At 57.7% G+C, this 20895-nt stretch overlaps 1 protein-coding gene across 2 annotated transcripts in view; it reads right to left on the minus strand.

Annotated features, from left to right (window-relative positions):
- Positions 1 to 20895, minus strand: part of Slc12a7 (solute carrier family 12 member 7) — a 56680-nt gene that overhangs the window by 19813 nt on the left and 15972 nt on the right. For both annotated transcript variants that reach the window (XM_023706480.1, XM_004625180.2), the window contains exons 2-17: positions 15106 to 15200; positions 14753 to 14875; positions 13092 to 13238; positions 12114 to 12168; positions 10889 to 11019; positions 10226 to 10467; positions 9424 to 9641; positions 7922 to 8089; positions 6217 to 6315; positions 5512 to 5569; positions 4807 to 4981; positions 4284 to 4402; positions 3771 to 3869; positions 3286 to 3405; positions 2233 to 2337; positions 1740 to 1908 (exon numbers count right to left, since the gene is read on the minus strand). In XM_023706480.1, the coding sequence (XP_023562248.1) occupies positions 1740 to 1908; positions 2233 to 2337; positions 3286 to 3405; positions 3771 to 3869; positions 4284 to 4402; positions 4807 to 4981; positions 5512 to 5569; positions 6217 to 6315; positions 7922 to 8089; positions 9424 to 9641; positions 10226 to 10467; positions 10889 to 11019; positions 12114 to 12168; positions 13092 to 13238; positions 14753 to 14875; positions 15106 to 15200 (2123 nt within the window). The remainder of the gene's footprint in view (positions 1 to 1739; positions 1909 to 2232; positions 2338 to 3285; positions 3406 to 3770; positions 3870 to 4283; positions 4403 to 4806; positions 4982 to 5511; positions 5570 to 6216; positions 6316 to 7921; positions 8090 to 9423; positions 9642 to 10225; positions 10468 to 10888; positions 11020 to 12113; positions 12169 to 13091; positions 13239 to 14752; positions 14876 to 15105; positions 15201 to 20895) is intronic.

A 20895-nucleotide genomic window follows, 5' to 3' on the forward strand; every position in this document is an offset into this window, starting at 1 on the left:
GTTTGGCTCCTCTTGGAGCCCTGAAATAATTTTATTTGTTTCATTTATTTAAGCCTCCACAGTCCACTCCTTTGGGGATTGTGGACCTGATCAGTCCTCAATAACTAGGAGATATTAACACGATACTGCTTTTAAAGTTTTGCTGAGCTCAGGAATGGCCTCCAGAGGATGCTAACTTCCCCTGGCCAGAACCCAGCCCTGGCCTGGTGGGAATGGGCATGGTCCCTGCAGTCACGGGGCCCAGCATAGCCAGTGGCCCTGTTGCACAGGCTCTGGACAAGTGGACCTTGGTCAGGAGAAATGGGGATGTCCCACGAGGCCAGCCTCTGGGCAGAGGATGTTCCAGGCTGCATGGCTCAGCAGCACACACACCTGGTCCAGAGCCCCAGAAGCATCCTCAGAATGGCTGAGACAGATCTGCCATGACAGAAGGGGACCCTGGTCTTGGCCTTGGCAGAGATTGCAGAGCAGGTCAAGCTGCTGCCGGCGCACTTGCCACAATAGTTTGCCGGTACTTAGCACCAGCAAAGGCATACAGGCACCGCCCAGACCCCAAGGAGCTTCGCTTCACACAGGACCCGCCCAAGTCCAGGTACCTGCAGGGCAGGATGTGTGAAGAACAGCACTCGCAAGGCAGAGGCACGGGGGCCGAGGCCACCTCAACACTTGAGACAAGCACAGCTGGGTGGATGCCAGGTCACGTGTGGCCCCGCTTCTGGATAGACCAGGTGCCACCATGAAAGGCTGCCTCGGGTGGGCAGGAGGACAACAGCATGTGGCCATGCAACATCAGCCACTGGGCCCAAGCTGAGATCTGCTCCTTTCCCCAGAGAGAAAAGGGCCTTGGCTCCTCCTGCCACCTGAGATGCTGGCCCTCAGGGGCTCCAAAGAGGCTGATCTGTGACACCGTCCTGCAACTCAGGATCTCGACTCAACTAAGGCCATAGCCGTCCACTGCTACTTTCCCTCCAAGTGGCCAGCTTGGGTTTACAGACCTGGGGGTAAAAAAGGGACTCAACCCAAGAGGCCACCAAGGACACCCGTTAGGAAGGAGGTGGAGAGGCCAGGACCCAGCCCAAGACAGACGGAGCCCTGTGCAGGGCTGATGGAGGGCAGGCCTGACCATCGGCAGATGGGCAGGGCATCTGCAGTGACAGCACTGGCCACATGAGGAAAGCAGAGGCTGGGGCAGCCACTGGGGCAGTATGGTCCCACCTGCCTGACCCTGCTTAGGTTTGAAATTCCCATCACAAGAAGTCAAAATGAAGAGACCACAAGATCCCGGGATCTCAGGGATACCAGTTATGACCAGCAGATGTCGACTGGTGTCAGCATCACGCAGGAACAGCACGTGGCAGAGGACCAACTCCTCCACTGAGGAGTAGCCACGGCCCCTCCAGCTGGGCCATGTGTGCCTGGGCTCTGAGCTCTCCACACCACCATCTCCACAGCCCCACACAGCCCCCTTGATATGGTTTGTGTCTAGGTGTCCCCCCGACCCCAAAGCCCCATGCAGCTCATGGGCAGCTTCTGAAATTTAGGATTGAGTTATTGTGGGTGTGGGTGCTGCACCTGAAAGGTTGCCCTCTGCCATGTGCCGCTCTGCCTTGGAGCCAGCTGAGTGTGGACTGAAGCCTCCAGTAACTGTGAGCTAAATAAACCTTTCCTTCCTGCATTTTGAGTGTCGGGTATCTGTCCCATCAACGAGAAGAGTAACCGAGATACGCCTCCATGCCCACCTCCTCAGCCCGCTGCGCCTCTGCGTGCTTGTCCAGGAAGGTGCCCTCCAGCACAGAGCCCACGATGGTCAAGCCCTTGCCGGCCTTCAGCTGCGAGGTGAAGGACAGCAGGCGCGGGTGCTTCACAGCCTGCTCTGTGTCCAGGTTCAGCATGACTAGCACCTGGGGCCTGGGGCGCCCAGCAGGAGGAACCAACAGAATGGGGACAGCAGTAAGCACACCACCACAGGGTAGCTCATGGGGAAAGGGGAGGGGAGGGGACAAAAGGGCAGGAGGGGGCAGGACAGGAGGACAGGCACCTGCCCTCATCCCCGGCTCCCTGGGAGACTGGGGCAGGTGTCCTCTGCAGACAAAGTGGCTGTGCTGCTGGCCAGTCACAGGCCAAGGACACCCTGTCAAGGACATTCGTGTCTCCCAGGGCCTTGCAGCAAAGATACAAGCCATCCCCAGGTTTCTGCCCCCCAGCCCCCAGGGGCCTGCAGTGACGGTGTACCTCCAGTTCTTGGTGTGGGGCGGCCCATGCTCCACACGCAGCAGGGCGTACCGGGCAGCGTTCAGTGACAGGCCCCTGATGCCATCACCCCACTCCTTCTCAGCCCTGTGGGAACAGAAAAGGGCCTCATATATGACACTCTGTGCCTGCATGCCCACTGGAGGGGATTACAGGGGGGTATATGGGGTGCGTCCAGGAGGAACAGAGAAGGCAGAGGCAGCATGGCCCCCACATGGGACCAAGCCCAGGCCTCGGCACAGCAGGCCAGGCAGCTGGTCCTCTAGCAGGGACAGCCACCTCCCCTAACTCCTGCCCTGGCCCCATCAAGCAGAGAGCTAAGCAGGCCAGATCCCAGGCGAAAGTCCAGAGGGCAAGGAGCCCATAACATGGGAGGAGCTGGGGCTCAGCTTGAGTTAGTCAGGTCTGCAGTGGGTCAACAAAATGGGGTCAAGACAGCCACTCCACTGCCTCCGTTCAGAGAATGGACGGCCCATGCTGTGCCAGGCCAGGTCCAGGGAGGTTATGGGAAACAGACATAGTAGCTGTTAGGATCCTAGCTCTGAGATGTGGCCATGTGGTATGTGGTTGCCGGCTACTGTCTTGCTGGTGTGTACATTAGGGAAGCAGGAGGCTTGTCACACACTGCCCCCAAAGCACACTGTGAAGCCCCAGTTGAGGGACAATGCTGCATGGCCTACCCTTGGGCAGGGAGACAGGGCAATGGTGTGGACAAGAAGGTCTCACGGGGGTGGGGGGGGGAGTGGGCAGGGCCTTGGCCACGAGGGGCGCAAGTACAAGCGCCGACACAGATGAGGATACACTGCCCAGTCACAGCACAGGAGGGATGAATGCTCACTAGCCCAGGTGGCCTGCCACTGGGGCCGCCAACAACAGCATGCTCCAGGCCAGAAGTGGCCTTGGCCTGTCCAAGCTTTGGCCGGGGGGGTCCCTGTGTCCCTGCCCCCAGTAAGGACTGTCCCATGCCCCTTGCCAAAGAGCGCCCTGAGGGAAGGCAACACAGCCCGACTCCCCCTACCCATGGGTGCCACTCACCCGCGGTACTCAATGTACTTGTAGATGCAGCCAGCGATGAGCACGGCGAAGAGAGCATAGTACCATGAGCAGATGAACATCAAGGCCAGGCACAGGCTCATGCCCAGGAAGGACAACGTCCTGAGGGACACGCGGCTCAGGGCTGGATGCCTTGCACGCCACGGTCCCAACACTGGGAACACAGTCCCCACGCACGGCGGTCAGCTGACCCCAGGCCTCCCTGACTCCCAGCTCCAAGACGACACCACTGCCCCCACCCTCCCTTACTGGCCTCACCAGCAACACAGTGGTCTCTCTGTCTCCAGGGCCTGCAGCCCAGGGAAACCTGAGGCAGCCCACACCCGCTATCACCTATACTCCAGGTGGGGAGGCTCAGGCTGGCCACAAGTTGGGGACCCAATACTGCACGGAACCCTGAAGTCCCAGGGAGGACCAGACACCATCCCTGGGGCCAAAGGTGGGCCCACCCATCCTCACAGCCTTACCAGTGGTAGTACTTGAAGCGGGGGCGCCAGTTGGGTGTGCGCAGCAGCGTCTGCACGGCACAGGCTAAGTTCACAAACAGGTAGCACATGAGGAAGAACCTGAACAGGGACATGGGTCACAGACAACTGAGTCACACTGGCCTGGTCTCTGCTCTGGCCACGTCCGGCTCCAGCCACTTCTGGTCCACACAGATGCAGGCCACGCCCTGCCACCCTGCTACATGCCGCTTACAGTGAGATGTGAACACAGTGCTGCCCATCTCATCCCGAAAGCCCACAGCCCCAAAAGCCACGTGTACCCATCCAGCCTACCTCGCTCACACACGTGCCCAACCCACTCACGTGTGCCCATCCTCTGCCCTACCCACATGTGCCCCCACACACATGCCCACCTGACCTGTTTTGCCCACACATGTACGCCCAAATGCATGCCCACCAAGCTGGCTGCACCCACTCATGCACTGTTCCCAGGCTGAAGGTGCCCAGTGCACCAAGGGACATATAGTCGCTCACATGGATAGGATAGGGGCCACGCTGTCCAGTGAGGCAATGAGGATGCCCGTCTCACAGATGATGGCTGTGAGCAGCAGAGCCCAAGTGGGCTCCCCGTTGGATTTCCCGTGGCCGAACACCTGTGGGTGGGAAGATGAGCAGTCATGATCTTCCTAATGTGTCACTGGTTGTCCCCTGCCAGGCCCCAGGATGCCCCGAGACCCTTGCTCACCCATACCCAGAGCCTCTAAATTCACCCAAGGCAGCCTCATCCCAGGACATCTAGGCTGTCCTTGCTGTCAATGAGACCAGCTAGGACACAGCACAGGGTTCACAGGCCACATGGACAGACCTGCCCTGTGGGGGAAGGGGCCACACAGCCCTCTTGTACTCACCAGCCTAGCAGTGACCCAGGTCACTAGGGGTGACACTGTATCAGTCACACCTAGGAAGAGGCCCCTCACAGACCCCTCCCACCTGGTCACAACTTCCCAGGCCCCCAAAGGGCAGCAATGTCCACCATGGGGCCCAGGTCAGGGCCTACCTGCAGGAAGGGAATGATGCCATCACGGGCGATGGCCTGCAGCAGGCGGGGTGCCCCAGTCAGGCTCTGGAGGCCAGCGCCACAGGTGGAGAAGAAGGAGCCGATGACAATGACCCAGGGGGATGGCCAGGCCAGCATGCCGATGACCAGGTTTCCCTGCAGGGCTTCCCCAAACCTGTGGGCAGGCAGAGTGGGCAGTCAGCACAGCTTCCCGGGAGTGAGCTGAGGACAGGTGAAAATGTCTCTGCCCCCTAGAGAGGGTGCCAGGGCGGAGTCAGCTCCTTGGTGAGGAGTCTTGGTCAGGATGCTCACGTTGACCCAGCATGGCCAACACCCTCCAAGGTGGCTGTTGGAGCAGGAAGCCCCAGCTCCTGGAGTCACTGTGGTCACCTGCACACCAGGCCTGCCATGGCCTGGTGACCACGTGGCTTCCCCCAGCAGGGCACCTGTGACTGAGGCCCTGGCGGATACGCACTCCACTAGGCTCCACACCCTCCTCAGGGGCAGCCCTGGGGTCCAAGCCCCTCCCTGTCTGCACCCCAGGCCCAGCAAGCAGTTTGGGGCCCCCACGGCAGCCTGACCATGCGGAGGGCAGCCACCTCAGGGCAGGTGGAGCTCTGAGCGCTGCCAGGACTTCCCTTTTGGAGCAGAAGTTGCCAAGACAACTGACCATACTACCTGTGAAAGACACAAAGGATAACGTACTTATCTCGCAAGACAACACCTTCAATGCAGGCCCCAAAGAGCACAATGCAGGAGAGATCTGAAGCTTGGGTCAAGGCCTGAGCAGCGCTCGACAGGAGACGGGGCCATGTGCAGGATAGCACTGACACAGGGACCTGGGCTGACCCTGTCCCCACCCATCCTGGGCCATGTTGCCCTGTGCTACCCCCAACCCCGACCCTGTCTGTACTGTCTCGTGAGTCTTGGGCCTCTTCTCAAAACTCCGTCCAGCTGTCCAGCACAGGGCTCTTGAGGAGCAGGATGTGCCTGGGCGCACAAGTCCACCACAGGGACATCACTGGGGATACACAGCCCAGCTGGCAAGGCAGAGCTTACAGACACCAGACACCTCCAGCCCAGCTTCCTGTTCCTACACTGACTATGACTGTGTCCCGTCAGCAGCTGTCTGTACTCGCTGCTGAGTAGCTGTGTGACAGCACCCCCATCTCCATGTGACAGCATTCCCACCCCTAGGCTGCATGGAGAAATCATGTGACCAAGTGTGAGGGAAGCAGGGTGCAAGTGTCACGGGTGACCGATGCACGTGTGCTCAGCAGCCCAGCTCCACAGAGGACGGAGCTACAGCCAGACCCACTGGCTGGAGACCCCGAGACATCTCTGCATGAGAGGAGAAGGTGGCCCAAGGCTGGGAGCCAGCATCTCCACCTGTAAGTCTGTCAAGGATACAAATGAGAGATGTGGTCACGATGGCCAGGATGGTCCCCGTGGGGATAGACTTCTGTGCGTCCTTGAGGTCCCCGGAGCGGTTGGACCCTGCCATGATACCTGTGGGAAACACGGACAAGCCAACATGGATGGGCAGGGCTGGTGCATGGCTATAGCCGGCCCAGATCCAGCAAGGCGTCAGAAAGGACAGGGCTGCTGCCAGGTGCCAGAGAGAGGCCTCTGGGGACCCTGTGCCTTTAGGACACTGTCCTCTGTGAAACAGCCAGAGAGAGTGTGGCCTGGACCCCAGTGTCCATGCCACAGGATAGGGTAGGGGCACGGCTGAGGTAAGGACCCCAGCCTGGTATTCCCAGGTCAAGGTGAGGCTGGAGTCCTGATGACCCTCTCTAGGCTGTGAGGATGAGGCCTAAATCTACTGGGAGCAGCTCAAGCTGGAAACTGGTCATGTGCGAGGGCAGGATAAGGCCTCGGTGCCTACGCAGTCAACCTACCTCTGTCTTGAAAAAAACATCCTGCCTGGACAATTTTGGCTATTAGTTGCTAGGCAACCTTGTGAAATGCCCCTACTGTTGTCCTTTGGGTCCTCTGCCAATTAGGCAAATAGGCCACTATCTGACCTCAACTATTATCCTTGTCTTTATTTATTTATTTTTTTATTTTAGGGAAGAGTCTACAGGGTGTTCAGGGTCTCACTACTAGATTGGACTCGTAGTGATCTGTCTGTTTATAGCCTCCTAAGAGCTAGGATTACAGGTGTGCGCCACCATGCCCAGTCTCAATGGCTGTCTCAGTGTGTCCCGGGGGCAGGGTCGGTATGGCAGGTCCAGGGATTGAATTTCCAGGCCCTGTGCCTGCTTGCAGACACTTCAGTCTGCTGAGCTATTTGGCCTGCCCTTTATCTTTATTTTCTAAATCCTCATGTTTTCTCCCAGGGACCACCAAGAGACCAACCAGTCCCAACACAGTCCTGCCTTTCCCTGTCACTAGGGAACCAGCACCACCTCAGAAGCCACTCTCCCACCAAGGCAGAGCCCTGAAATCTCAGTGAATCTCATGGGTACAGCCAAAAATCCCAGATCAGAGCCACGTGCTGATGGCTGATGACCCACTGTGGCCTGGTCCAGCACAAAGGGAGTCATGCAAACCCTCCTACTCTGGCCCACAGGAAGAGCCGCTGCATGGAGCTCATACAATAGAGGAAAATTTAGGCCAGAGGCACAGAGAAGCCAGTAGTGGGTGAGTCCAGTCTGAGTCACTGACCCACGCAGAGGACAGCTGAGGACCAAGGCCTCAGGTACATGCACTGCCACTCCAGTCTCTACCCCCAGTGCTGTGCAGCAATTCCCAGGGGGATTCATTTTGAGACACAGGGACAGAGACAAAGACAAAGATGGAGAGACAGAGACATCAACAAGACAGTGAGAGACAGGGAACAGAAATGGGGAGACAGTTAGAAATAGGAGACAGAGAGGTGGAAACAGTGACAGAAATACAAATAACAAGACAGAATGACACAGAGAGTTACATAAGGACAGAAATGCCGAGATGGCCAGCTCTTTGTCTTTATTTTCTAAATCCTCATGTTGCTGGGTGCCCAGCAAGGACAGACAGGGAGAGATAGATACAGGGACCACAGAGACAGACAGACAAGGACAGAGACAGAGACAGAAAGAGACAATGAGACAGATGGGGAGGGGAGCCTCACCAGTGACAGAGGGGAAGTAGATGCCGACCAACATGGTGAAGTACGTCATGATATCGGTCAACACGTAGGGCAGCCCACTTGCACGGCTCTCTTCAGGCACGGGCACCGCAGGCACACCCTCCTTCTCCACAAAGGCACCCTTGTCGGAGTATGTGCTCCACAGATTCTCTGAGGAAACAGGCAGGTTCACCAGCAGGTTCTGGAACCTTCTGTCAGGTTCCCTGAGGCCTTGTGCTTCAGGGGACACTCAGAGCTCTCGCTGTCCATGGTCATGGCCCTTCTCTCCGACCCATAAGCCACCCTCACCAAACCCAAACCCACGTGCAAGGCTCCAGTGGGGAGCCTCAGACACCACGTAGTCTTATAACAGCCCTAGTCATCAGTGGTTGGCACAGGCCCCAGTGGTACCAACCCCACATGCAATAGGGCAGCACAGCCTCACGTTGCCTTGGATGGCTGGGCATCCTCACAGGCCACCACATGGCCTCTCTGCCTTGCATACACCTGCATCCCTCTGTTCCAGATCCCACTACCCGTGCGACTTTATGGGGACCCTCCCTGCCACTCAACCTGGACAGGTGTCTGGGTGCCCAGCAAGGATACACATGCCCTGCGAGTACACACCAGACCCCAGCCGGACCCTAAGACGCCTTCAGGTGGGCAACCAGGGACCAGTGCTATTTTGTGCCCCCAGTGCCAATTCCTCCCCAGAGCCAGGCCTGTCTTCCAGGTGACAGCATGACAGATGGCTCGGTTAGGTAGAAACAGTCCAGGCGGTCACACTGGTGAGCCCTGGAGGGAGTCAGTGCAGAGGGTGAGAACACAGCACAGCGGTGGCTGGCCGTGCATCGGAAGATTAAGTCACAGTCAGACCTATATAATTCTCTAAGGGACAAGCTGATGCTTGAGATTTCCCACATGAGTAAACCATGATCTCCCTGGGACAACCATCCTCTCCCACCGAGACTAAGACAAGACTAAGTACAACACTGAGACGACAGATGACCCACCCAGGTTAACAATGTCACCAAGTGCCCCTGCAACTACTGGATCAGCGTTGGCTAAGCAGCTACACCTGCAATCTTATTACAGCTCTGAACTAAGTGTACTCATTTTCTGATTTTACTCTGTAAAACTTTCTAGAGAAGTGGGCTCTGGTGACGCACCCAGGGCCCCTTCTCCCTCTTAGGAGCTATTCCGATTCCCTAATAAATTTCCTACACTTCACTCCCATTGTTCCTTGGAATCCATTTTTTGACCTGACATCTAGCAGCTTGGCAGTTACGTTTTTTCCCCTTTATCCTGAGGAGCAGAGGGACGTCTCCCATGCCCAGGTATTTCCTTAGCATAGTCCTGTGCATGCCAGTGACACACTGTGCAATGAGCTCTGGCTCGGAGACCAACTTGTGGGCCTGGGAAGGCGACAGCTGAAGGTCTGGCCAGGTAAGAAGCCGGGGACACAGCCAGGCAGGAGGGGGTGGGGCCTCGCCGTGGGGGCTCACCCAGGAAAACACCGCTGGCCACGCCGGGGATGCCCTGAATCTCAGTGACATTGTTCTGCATGAAGTACTGGTCGCAGGCAGCGCTGGTGCTGGAGCCGTTGCAGAATAGGCTCCAGAGTGCAGTGGTCACCATTGCTGAGCCGTTGTTGACCATGTGGACCTTGGCACAGGTGTCAAAGCTGCGCTTTGCCAGCGTGCGGTTCCCAAGCAGGCAGACCCTGCAGTGGGCAGGTGCAACTCAGTTTCTCCACTATCTCAGATCCTCCAGTGTCTGATGTGCTGAGCTATCACAATAGCAGGACCACCCATGGGTCCAACTCAGCCAGAGCGGGGCCACAGGCTCTGTATCTGAGGAGGAGGAGCTGATCCGCCACAGGGGTTCCCTGACCCATTCTCCCACGGCCCCCACCCCAGCCCCATATCACTCCTAACTAGTCAAGGCCCCAGCTCCTCTGCCCCCTCCACCACCCACCTCCTGCTGGCTGTGACCTGGCCACCTCCCTTCTCAACCTCGCTGGGAAGAAAGAATCTATGTGGGCTTTTGTGAGGACACAGGGGCCTGGGCAGCAGAGGGGTGGCCACATGGAAGCTGCCTGGCCTGTTGTAGAGTGTGGGGTCCACACAACCTCCAGGCTTCTGATAGCAGCTTGGCCGGACCATACAGCACCACATTCCCACATCCCTCACGGCAACCCCAGAGGGCCCAGGGAGATGTGACTGTCCAGGACGCCCTGGAGGGCAGGGCTAAGGATCAGGGCCAGGTAGGGAAGAGGGGCAGGGCCAGGCCTGTGGGTAGACTCACGGGATGTCAGGCGGGTCAAAGGCAGTTTTGATGACACCAGCATAGATGGCCAGGATGGACAGCACCACACAGGCCAGGAAAACCAGGGCCAGTTTGTTGACATACTTGACGCCCACGAAGACCACCACAGCCATGATGGCCAGTGTGCAGGTGCCATACACCCGCATGTTGTGCAGCATGGCAGCTGCTTCGCTGCCTGCCGCCTCCGCGTGGAAGATGGCCGCTCCGGGGGAGATATAGGTCTGCGGAACCGCATGCATCAGGAGGGTCAGCTGCCCAGACTTCCAGCCCCTGTATTCTGCCACAGGGGGTCCCCCGACCCATTCACCCTGATGCACTGATGCCCAAGAAGCAAGAAGCACAAAGCTCTTCTCATGCAGACGCAGGCCCCCGACTCTCTCCCTGTCCAGCCCCGCCTGCCACACTGCAGGGGACCAGAGCAAGGGAGCAGAAGGGCCCTTTCAGGTAGCAGGAAATGGGGCTATCTCCATTTCTGTTTGTCTCTCTCAACAGCCCCCTGCCTCTGACCTTCCTAGACTGCCACAGGCCTCAGGAACGGGAGGCAGGATGCAGCCAGAGCCTGGGCAGGGCAGGGATGTGGGGCACCTGGGGAAAGCCCGTGGGCAGCATGCTGGGCAAGGGCAGCTGCTAAATGGAGCTCACCAGAAAGATCTCGATGGTCCCAAGGATGTACATGGCCCCTGCAAACGTTGTGCCCAGGTAGAAGCAGAGACCGACAGCGCCCCCAAATTCAGGCCCCAGTGACCGAGATATCATGTAGTAGGAGCCCCCAGCTGCAAAGGATATGGGCAGAGAAACAGGTTAAGAGGGATGGTGTATTCACGCAGCTGCAGAGCTGGGGTGCTTGGTGACCCACAGAGCACCCCGTGGGCTTCTGTGACCCTAACCCCAGGCCCCCTTCCCAGGAGGGGTGTCCAGCAGGTTGGTAAGCTCTCATGCACACAGATGCAAAGACGAGGTGCCTCCCACAGCCAGGCCTGCAGCCCCAGCACCACCCAGTCTGGGAGCTGTTCTCACAGAGGCAGAGCAGAGCCAGGCTGGCTGGGGACAGTCAGTGTCTTCCCATCCTGTGAGACAGAGCCAGGGCAGGAAGTAGATCTGGAGCTAGCAAGGCCTTGCACACCTCGGTCAGGGAAGGCCACCATGGAGCACAGGCAGGCAGCTACCCAGGACCCACTGCTGGTGCTAGAGGGACTTAGGACAGCACAGGGTTGGTCCCAGTCACACACGCAGCGAGCAGGTATCTGAGCCCAGTCTTCAAAAAAGACTGCATTTGAACAAACCCCCCACAGATCATGGAATCCCAGCGTCCCCGAAAGCAACCGGATGGTTGGCACAGGAGGCTACTGCACCACCATGGGTCTTCATAACGGTCCAGCATGCCCAGGTTCCGCAAGACCTGGCACACATCGCCTGTCTCCATGTGCAGGGACAGGGCAGCGGTGCTCAAGGACAGGCCACATGCAAGCTTGCGAAGGGCCAGACCCTGCTTGGGAGCAAAGCCGTCCTCAGTCACAAAGTAGACAGGAGGGTAAGGGTGGGTGTGCACCCCAGTGCCATGCTGGGTGAGGATGCGCATCCTTGTGACAGTAGAGCAGGGAACAGCATCCACACACACGAGGCTGGGCTCAATGCAGGGAGAGGACTCGTTTAAACTGACTCAAGGTGGGCCAGGGAAATAGCTCAGCGGCATAGGCACCTGCCTGGCAAGCACCAAGTCCCGAGTTCAAGCCCTAGTACCACAAGAAAGAAAGAAAGAAAGAAAGAAAGAAAGAAAGAAAGAAAGAAAGGAAGGAAGGAAGGAAGGAAGGAAGGAAGGAAGGAAGGAAGGAAGGAAGGAAGGGACTCAAGGACCACAGCAACTCACCAGGGACCACACCGTTGGTGGCAATGGCGCTCATGGAGATGGCAGTCAGCAACGTCTGCAAAGACAGGTGGTCTCTGAGGGCGGGGACCCTGGGCTAGGCTACCCATCCTGGCTCCCAACTTAGAAGGGCAGTGTGAGATGACACGTGGGGTGTCCCCGGGTGTTTTACTCTGGTCAAGAAGCCACAATATGTAACTGAAACTGACTAAACATTCAAACCTTTCACCTAAATATTAATATTAAATTAGACTATTTTTCTTCCCAGCTCACAGGACACCCCAACATAAGACTCTGGACCTGGAAGGCTGACTCTGCTGGAGTGCCTGCTCCTCAGGGACCCCAGGGAGATGTTGCCCTACACAGGGGCACAATGGCCCATCTCATGCCCATTCTCCAGGGGTATGAAGAACATCCAGGAGGCTCTGGGGCCCCATCTCCAGCTACCGCCATCTCAGGAAAGGCTGCCCATCGCACCAGGAAGTACCAGCAGCCACCACAAGTGTCTAGACGGGCCTGGAGCCAGTCATGAGAGGCCCAGTGGCTATCTTCAGGTGATAGGTGGGAGATTAAGGAGCTATATTATGCCCTTCTTGTGAGAGGAAGGGCATACACAGCTGGGCTAGTGACAAGGCTGGAGCACAGAGATGGAGAGAAAATCCTTAGTCAGCACAGGGCACAGGGTCACAGAAAATGTCCCACCAAGCTAGAAGATGGCCCTATCAAAGCACAGGGCGTGCTGAGGGGCCTGGTGATAGCTCAACATGCCCTGTGGGACATGGAAGATAGCACTGGCTAGTCAGTGCTAAGGGCCAGTCCTTAGCAGGCCAACTGAGACCAACTGTGTCCCCTTGGCATGCTGGCACCTTGGGACAGAGCTGCAGGGTCATCCCAGGGCTCATAGCATTAGACTCCAGGCCCCCATGGGTGAGGATGCCCCAACTCCTGGGGCCTTGGCAGCAGGTGGCCATGACCACTCACACAGGTGCAGCACATGGACACAATGAGGAAGGACTCCAGAACACCAGCGGCCCCCACAATCCACGTCAGGCGCAGGAAGAGGATCACACCCAGGATGTTCTGGAGGCAGGGCAGGTAGACGCCAATGAAGGTGCCCATGCGTGGGGCCTGGAAGAGAGCATCGTGTCCAGGGGGCCCAGCTCTGTGCACCCAGTGTGGCCTGGCCTTCAGCACCAACCCAGGCCTTCCCCAGTCTCCTCCTCCCTAAATGTGAGTCATCATTCTGTCCCACCCTCCTCTCATCCCAGGTGTAAGGCTGGGACATCACACAGTCCAGTGCCAAGAGGGCCTAGGGGTGGCCACAACCCCTGTGACCATGCTAAGGGAATGCCCCAGGAGGTCATACTGACCACCACAGAAGGACAGGCAAGCTCCTCAGGGACCACATACAGCATGACCCCACGAAGTCCTAGCCAGGCAAAGTGCAGAGCTCCACAGCTGAGGCCCAGGGCCCAACAAAAGGGCAGCCAGGCTGGGCACCACACTTACTGAACCAGAACAACTGGTGGCCATGATGTCCAGAGGGGACCAGCATGGCGACCTCCCATCTCGACCCCTCAGCCTGGACAGAGGTCAGGTTCTGCACCCTGTAGGCCGTGGGTGGACAGTGTCTCCGGTGGAGACACTGACAACATCACTAGTCGCTGAGGGGTGGCAGGGGAACCTCTGCAGCAGCGACAGTCCCAGGAGGCCCCCATTGCCAGCTGGGCTGAAGTGCCCTCACTGCACTCTGTCCCTGTCTGTGCTCTTTGTGGTTTCCTGTGACCCCCCAAAAGCAGCCTCAGCCACAAACAGGGTGCACATTTCGGGAACCCCAGGGCAGTGGAGCACATTCCACTGCAGGTGCAGCGTGAGGAAGGAGAGGGAGAAACCGCTGTGGGTGAGGATGATGGCGGAGGGCGACTGTGGGGACCAGGGTGTGAGGAAGGCGACACTCCTCCACCACAGCTCCCACTTCACAGAGAAAGCGGGCCCTTGGCATTGTTTTTGAAAAGCACTGGGGCAACTGGGCACAGTCCTGTAAACCCCAATACTCTGAGAAGCTAAGGAAGGAGGATCACAAATTCAGACCCTACCTGGGCAACAGAGACTCAGTGAGACCCTGTGTCAAGATAAAAAAATAAATAAATAAATAAAATAAAGAAGCTAGTATGTAGCTCAGTGCAAAAGCTCCGGGCTCAATTCCCATGAAAAAGATCAAGAAATTGAAAAACCAGGCAGCAGCGCCCTCTCTTGGCCATCTACAGAGAAGGCAGGCAGGAGACCTGGGCACAGGGACTTTGTGGCCAGAGAAGGTCTGTGACAATGAGGTATGCGAGGAGCAGAGACCTCTCTCCCATCTCACTGGCACTGCCCAGACATCTGTTGGACCGTGGGGACTTTGTGGAGGGCAGAGAGCCCGGCGCAGCCAGTGGGCTGCCCAGCGTGGCAAGAGGGCCCTGTGGCCATTCACGGTGTCACGACCACCCCAAGCTCCCTCGAGGACTGAACCTCATTCCACTCAGCACCAGAGACCAGGCCATACTCTGGCCTTCGTGGAGACCTCCAGAGGCCTCACAGGGAAAGGTGGGGCCACCCCACTTTGCATAGCTAGATGTGACTGGAGTGGGCAGGGTTAGTACCTTGGCTTCCCGCCGCCTGCTGTCCTCATCCTCTTCGTGTTCCACCACACCCTGGCTCAGGTTGGTGTAGGTAGCCAGCTTGTTCAGCAGGGAGGACACCATGGGGTTGCTGTCCATCTCCTCCTGTTGGGGACAGGTGCTTGTTGTACGATGGTCTGAGAGGGCTCTGGGCACATGTGGCATCTTAAGGGCTCAGGGCTCCCCCAGGCAAAGCACCCCAACCAGGAGGGCTGAAGAACCGTGAGGCGCGAGCTGGCCTGGCTCCCACCTCCTGGTCACACTAGGCCTCACGGCACAGTTGCTCTGTCTCCCCTGTGACATCCTGGGCCCCTTCTGAACAAAGACAACATCACCTCAAAGAGCGCCATGTTCTTCCCTTCGTAGTAGCTTTCCCGCTCCACGTCGACATTGTTGATGAACGGGCTGCTCTCCCGGGGCGTCCCATCTCCTGCAGGGTGAGCAGGCAGTGTCAAAGGGAAGAGCAGGACCAGCATTCTTGACACTGTCACAGAATGGCCTTAAGAGATCATTCCTGCACCCTGAACTCAGTGAACTTCCTGGCCCTTGCTCACCCCAATTCTTTAGGACAGCTGAGAAGTTTGAAAAATTTGCTGCTGTTCATACAAGAGCACCGATGTCCCCAGGGCAGTGTCAGCTCTGACCCCCATCCTCTGACCCGGGCAGGGATGCAGGGCAGGTGCAGGCCTAGCAGAGAACGGGGCTAGCATCTCTGGCCATGAGGATCCCAGCACCAGGCAGGGCCATAGAGATGAGCTTCTGGCATCCTCAGAGGACGGCACAACCACCGGATAGAGGATGGCACAACCACCAGAGCCATCCTCTGTGTTTCTAACCTCTGACCCCACAGGCACAGGTCAACCATCTGGTCCAACCTCCACAGAGAGCTGCATGGCCAACGTGATCCTTGGGACTTGACCTGTATCCTCCCACTCCAGCCCAGCATGCCAGCTCCCTAACCACTGGGTCACACGGCCTCCGTGCCAAGATCTACATGTACCTGGCCAATAGTGTGGGGACCCAGGACAAGGGGGCAGTTTCCTGGCCTGGTCTTTCCTGTCTTTGTTTCCTACGAGACAGGACTTGTACACCCATGTAGTGACCTCTGTGAGAACCTGGGAGCAGGGCACAGCTGGCCTCCATGGTCACGCACGTGGCTACTTCTCAAACCCTGTCCTAGCCAGGCTGCACATAGCAGGTGCCCTGAGGGGCTCGAGCACCCCCACTCTGGGCCATCAGCCAGGCCTGAGGGCACAAGCACTCTGTTCCAGCTCTGATGGGGCAGGCCTGTGCCAGAGAAGGAAGGAACCGCCAGGGTAGTGGCAGGAGCAAGAGGAGAGGATATGAAGGGGAGAAGTCAGGGACAGAAAGGGAGCAGGGGGAATTGATGCAGGACTGGGCCCAGAACACCCCAGGCCCAGCAGGGCCCAGGCCCAACCCCACGGCTGGCTACAGGGGTCACAGCATCCTGCACAAAGACCATGGGTGTCAAGCTAGGGCACCTCTGTGGCCCCCCACACTGAGGGACAGCAGCACTTGCTGGCTACACAAGTAGAGGGTGCCGCCTGCTGTAAGTCAAGGCTTGCAGCTCTGGGGCTGTGGGATCCAGGTGGAAAAGAGGCCGTGGCGCCCCTGCCCCCAGAGGCGAGGACGACACTCAAGTCACAGCTCATTCCCTCTTGGGTCCCAAACTTCACGCTTTCCTCAACCCCACGTACAAGGACCTCAAACCCAAACAGCCCTGTCGTGGCTACCTCAGTGCTCAGTCTGGCGCCCACCCAGTGGGTTCTGCGGTGGCAGCAGCCTTGGGTCTCAAATTGCCTAAATCCTGCTGGATCCCACGGGCATTATGATTAACTCCCACTGGTTCAGAGTGCAGCTCACACGACAATGCTGCAGCGTCAGGACCCATTGTGCCGACCCCTTCAGGGCCCTTGGTTGGGGACACTCGTGAGCAGTTCCCTGGTCATGAGCTCCAGAAACCAAGGCCATTGAGGGCCAGGTAACAAACGCAAAACACCTAGCCCTGAATTCAACACTGAGACGCTCCCAAGACCCAACCTGTGGCACTGGTCACGTGTTCCACAACACACAGAAAGAAATCCTCCTTGTCAGGGCCTAGGCCCATGGACATTCCACCCTAAGTGACCCCTGGATGGCCTACCACGTGGCCTAGGCACCCCTAATATCCCCCTCCCCCCGATCCCCTAACTGAAGCTGCACAGCAGCAGACAGAGTAGTAGTGGATAGGGCCCTGTGCCAACGGCACTCATGCAGGGCAGGCAGTGAGTATGGCATCGTCTGACCAGGCAAGGCCAATAACCAGGGATGTGGAGGGCACCATCCTTCCCTGAGCTCAGCCCCAGGTCCGCGTGGGCCTGTGACACTGCCCTTCTCCCTGGCCCTGCCCAGTGGGAGCCTTCCACCCTGCTGCCCCACAGCAAGCACACAGGGCCGCCCTCACCCAACCCCACAACCTGAACTGCAATACAGGATGCATTCAGAGGATTGAGAGGGTGGGGTCAGCGAGGTCTGGAAATCCACATCTGTGGATGCGCACACACACGCACTCATGTACACATAAACGTACATGCATTTGCACCCACACTACTTGTGAAACCAACACCTGCCAGATCTTTCCTAAAGGTCCAACCACAGTAGTCATGGGCGCAAGGGTCCCCTAGTCTCCCACCCAGCCCAGGTACTTCAGGCTTCAGAGGAAGACCACAAAGGCAATGTCCAGGGACCAGACACATAGGCAATGTCCAAGGACCAGACACGGGGCTGCAGCGGGACAAGGCCAGCCACGCAGAGACCCCACTGGAGTGAGCAGCAGGACCACACCCATGCCCTCACCCCCAGCCTCACCCACTCTGCTCTGCCCCCTCCCTGCTCCACACCACCCCTCCCAGGGCCGCATCCACACCCCTCACTTCAAAGGGCCCACAAAGCCTGCAGGAGGGCAAAGGAAGTGGCACCTGCCAGCTGTATCCCCGCCTGGGCAGGAACCTTGGCACCTCTGAGGATGGTGGGCGCACAGCACTCCTAGGACACTGCTCTGCCCAGGGCACGCGGGAAGGACAGACAGGGGCATGGCTGAGGTCACTGTCCACTGTGTACAGGGCAGAACCCAAATTCCGTTTCTTGCAACAGTACTTGGCTTCTCAGTGCTCCGATCTGTAACTGCCCTCAGAGGAAACTTAAAGAAGACAAGCGCTTGTTTTTATGAAACACACTGTGTAAACAGCAGCAGTAACATCCGCTGGGTGTTCTCAAACAGCTCCAAGACCTGTACAGGCATGTGCGCTGCGTGCACATATACACGGCTGCAAGTCTGTGCCCGTGTGCACATGTGTGTGTATGTGTGTGAGGCAGAGCCAGGCAGGGGGGTGGAAGTAGTCTAGGCTCCTACAACCTCCCTGACATCTGTAGTCGAGCCGACACAGGAGTGAAAGAAACGAATGGCCTCACGTCTCCTGTGCCTAAAGGCCTCCTTGAGTTGGAGACTCCACACAGGAGAGGGGTCAGGGTCCTGCCATGACCAGACAGAAACCAGCACAGATGACAGGCCACACCAAGGTCCTGAGCATCACAGCACAGGGTCTCAGAGGGCTCAGGGCTCAGGGCCAGGGCCCTTGGCCAGGTCCTGACCGCCCCCGCAGGTTTCAGATTCTCCCTGATGGAGCCAACCCCAAGCTCACGACCTTGAACAAGGTCACCGGCTGCTGGGGCTCAGGTTCCTCCTCCCAGGCAGAGGCAACGGCGGGGGCATAGAAGAACAGGAGGCAAGTGGCACCTACAGCTTGTGCCCTCCACCGACGCAGGAGGACACAGCGCAGCGTGGCTGGGTTCTCAGTGGCACACAGTCGTTTTTCCAAAACTCCACTAGCGGCACAGGCAGAGAAATGCGCACATGAAGCTGCTGGAGCCCAGGGAACAATTGTCCTTGCCAGACTGGCGCCCCGGGGAACAGTGACGCAGGAGCGCTGTGCTCTGGGGCATCTCGTCTGCCAGAGCTGGGATGTGGCCCCCACCTTCTGACTGGAAGAACAAAGAACTGTGGGCTGTGGGCAGCGGGACAGAAAACCCGAGGAGCGAGGAGTGGCCCATTCAAAGTGGCATGAATACCTGGCCGCATTTATTGTCAGGGTGGCCATGAGGCTGAACCCTGGGGAGACGTCACGCAGTAAACACGCACAGCACGGGCTGCGCAGTGACCCACGCAGGCCCCAGGCAACACAGTGGGGGCCACGTGGGTCCCTGTATTTCATGCTGGGGCTCAGCGTGAAGCAGGTGCAGAAGTCAGGAAAACATCATAAGCCAGAAGGGGAGCTAGGACTCCTCAGGACTTTGAGCCTTCCAATTTGGGAACTAAGCCGGACACCTCCAAATCCATAACCAACCTGGAGCGTTTTCTCTTTATCTGCTGAGCCTAGGCCACAATTCCAGCAGCAGTCCTTTAAAAGGACGGTCCCCTGCATTGTGAGAGGATCCTTTCTGTTACTCAGCAAAGTGACTAGGCAGGGGGGACACCCACAGCGGCATGCGAGCTCTTTCTATGCAGAACCAACACTAGGAGAGGAACCTTCAGTCCCCGCACAGTTCCAGAGACATCCCTGCCTCACACACCTGCCCGACTGGGAGACACCTGGTCCGGTCTAAGCAGGACTTTCCTTCCCAAGGGTTTCATCCTATTTCCAAAAACTGAATACACCATGGCTCACTTCACTACCCAGTGATTTTTTACTTTAAGATCTCCTCTAACTCCTTTAAATCCAAATACACTCACATTTTAGTTTGCGGCTTCTTGTTTGGACACTGAACCTGGGGCCTCCAACTGCTAGGAAAACTGCTCTCCCACCCAACTGCATCCCCCGTCCTTTCTAGTTCTGAGATAATATCTTGCTAAATTGCCTGGGCTGGTCTCGAATTAGTGATTCTTCTGTCCCAGTCTCCTGAACAGCTGGGATTGTTTGTTTTTGAGAAGAGATTTACAAGTAGTTTTTTGTTGCTGTTCTTGTTTTTATTTTTGTACCGGAGATCGAATTCAGGAACTTGAGCTTGCCAGGCAGGTACTTATGCCACTGAGCTACAATCCCAGCCCTATAAGTGAAGTTTGCATTAAGCCCACCTTGATTTTAAGTGCATACACCCGACCACGTACTAAACAGCCTACTTCTCATCCACGGACACACAAAGGGCTCTGCAGGCCAAATATCTACAGCAGGGATTACAAACCTGGGACATCCTTTCAGACTCCCAGCCCGGGGTCTAAGTCACCAGACACAACCCACCAGGGCTCAAGGACAAAGCTACTCACCTGCGCTGGAGTACCCATCCCCATCCCTCTGCACATTCATGGTGGCCGGAAGGATCTGAGCCTAGACCAGGGAGTGCTGGGGCTGCCACTGCAGGGAGGGGGCTCCAACACTACCTGCTGCAACTCCCAGGCAGTGTCCCTGAGGTGCTGTCCCCAGGTGCTGGGCACTACTAGGGTGGCCTCTGTCAGCGGAATGAAGTAGAGAGATGACGTGACAAGGGACAGCCTGGTGACCGGATCAGGTGTCCTCAGCCAGGCCCTTACACGCAGCCGCCACCCCAGCCTGGAGGGCAGGACCCAGACACCTGCTGTCTGTGGGGGAGGGGGATGCTGGCCCAGCCGACCAGGGCTCATCTGCAACACACCCGCTGCATCCGTCAGCTGGGTGGATGCTGACAGACAGCACAGTGGGAGGTCACAGGGTGACCAGGATGCCACTGTCCCAACAACTCAGTCCCTCTGCCTCCCCAAAGGCAAGCTCTTTCTGAGCATCCCACATTTAAAGATGGAAAACGCTCGACTCGCCACATTCACGGCACTGCTTTCTAAAAGCCATTCTTTTCCCTGCGGGAGGCTGGGACCTGCCATCCATGGCCTGCACAGGACACCTCAAGAGGGCTGGTCTGTATCCTGGCTGCACTGGGCCAAAGTCAGGAAGTCATGAATCACAGGATTCCACTCTGTGGAACAGAGCCACGGATGGTACCGCTGCCCTACACCTTGGCTCTGGGAGGCCTGTGGGCCAGAAGGGATGGCGTGGAACTGCTAGTCCTGGCAGGTCCTCTTCTGCCTTGGAGTACGACAC

This window comes from Octodon degus, unplaced genomic scaffold (assembly GCF_000260255.1).
Source record: "Octodon degus isolate 3935 unplaced genomic scaffold, OctDeg1.0 scaffold00008, whole genome shotgun sequence".
In the NCBI taxonomy this organism is placed as follows: Eukaryota; Metazoa; Chordata; class Mammalia; order Rodentia; family Octodontidae; genus Octodon; species Octodon degus.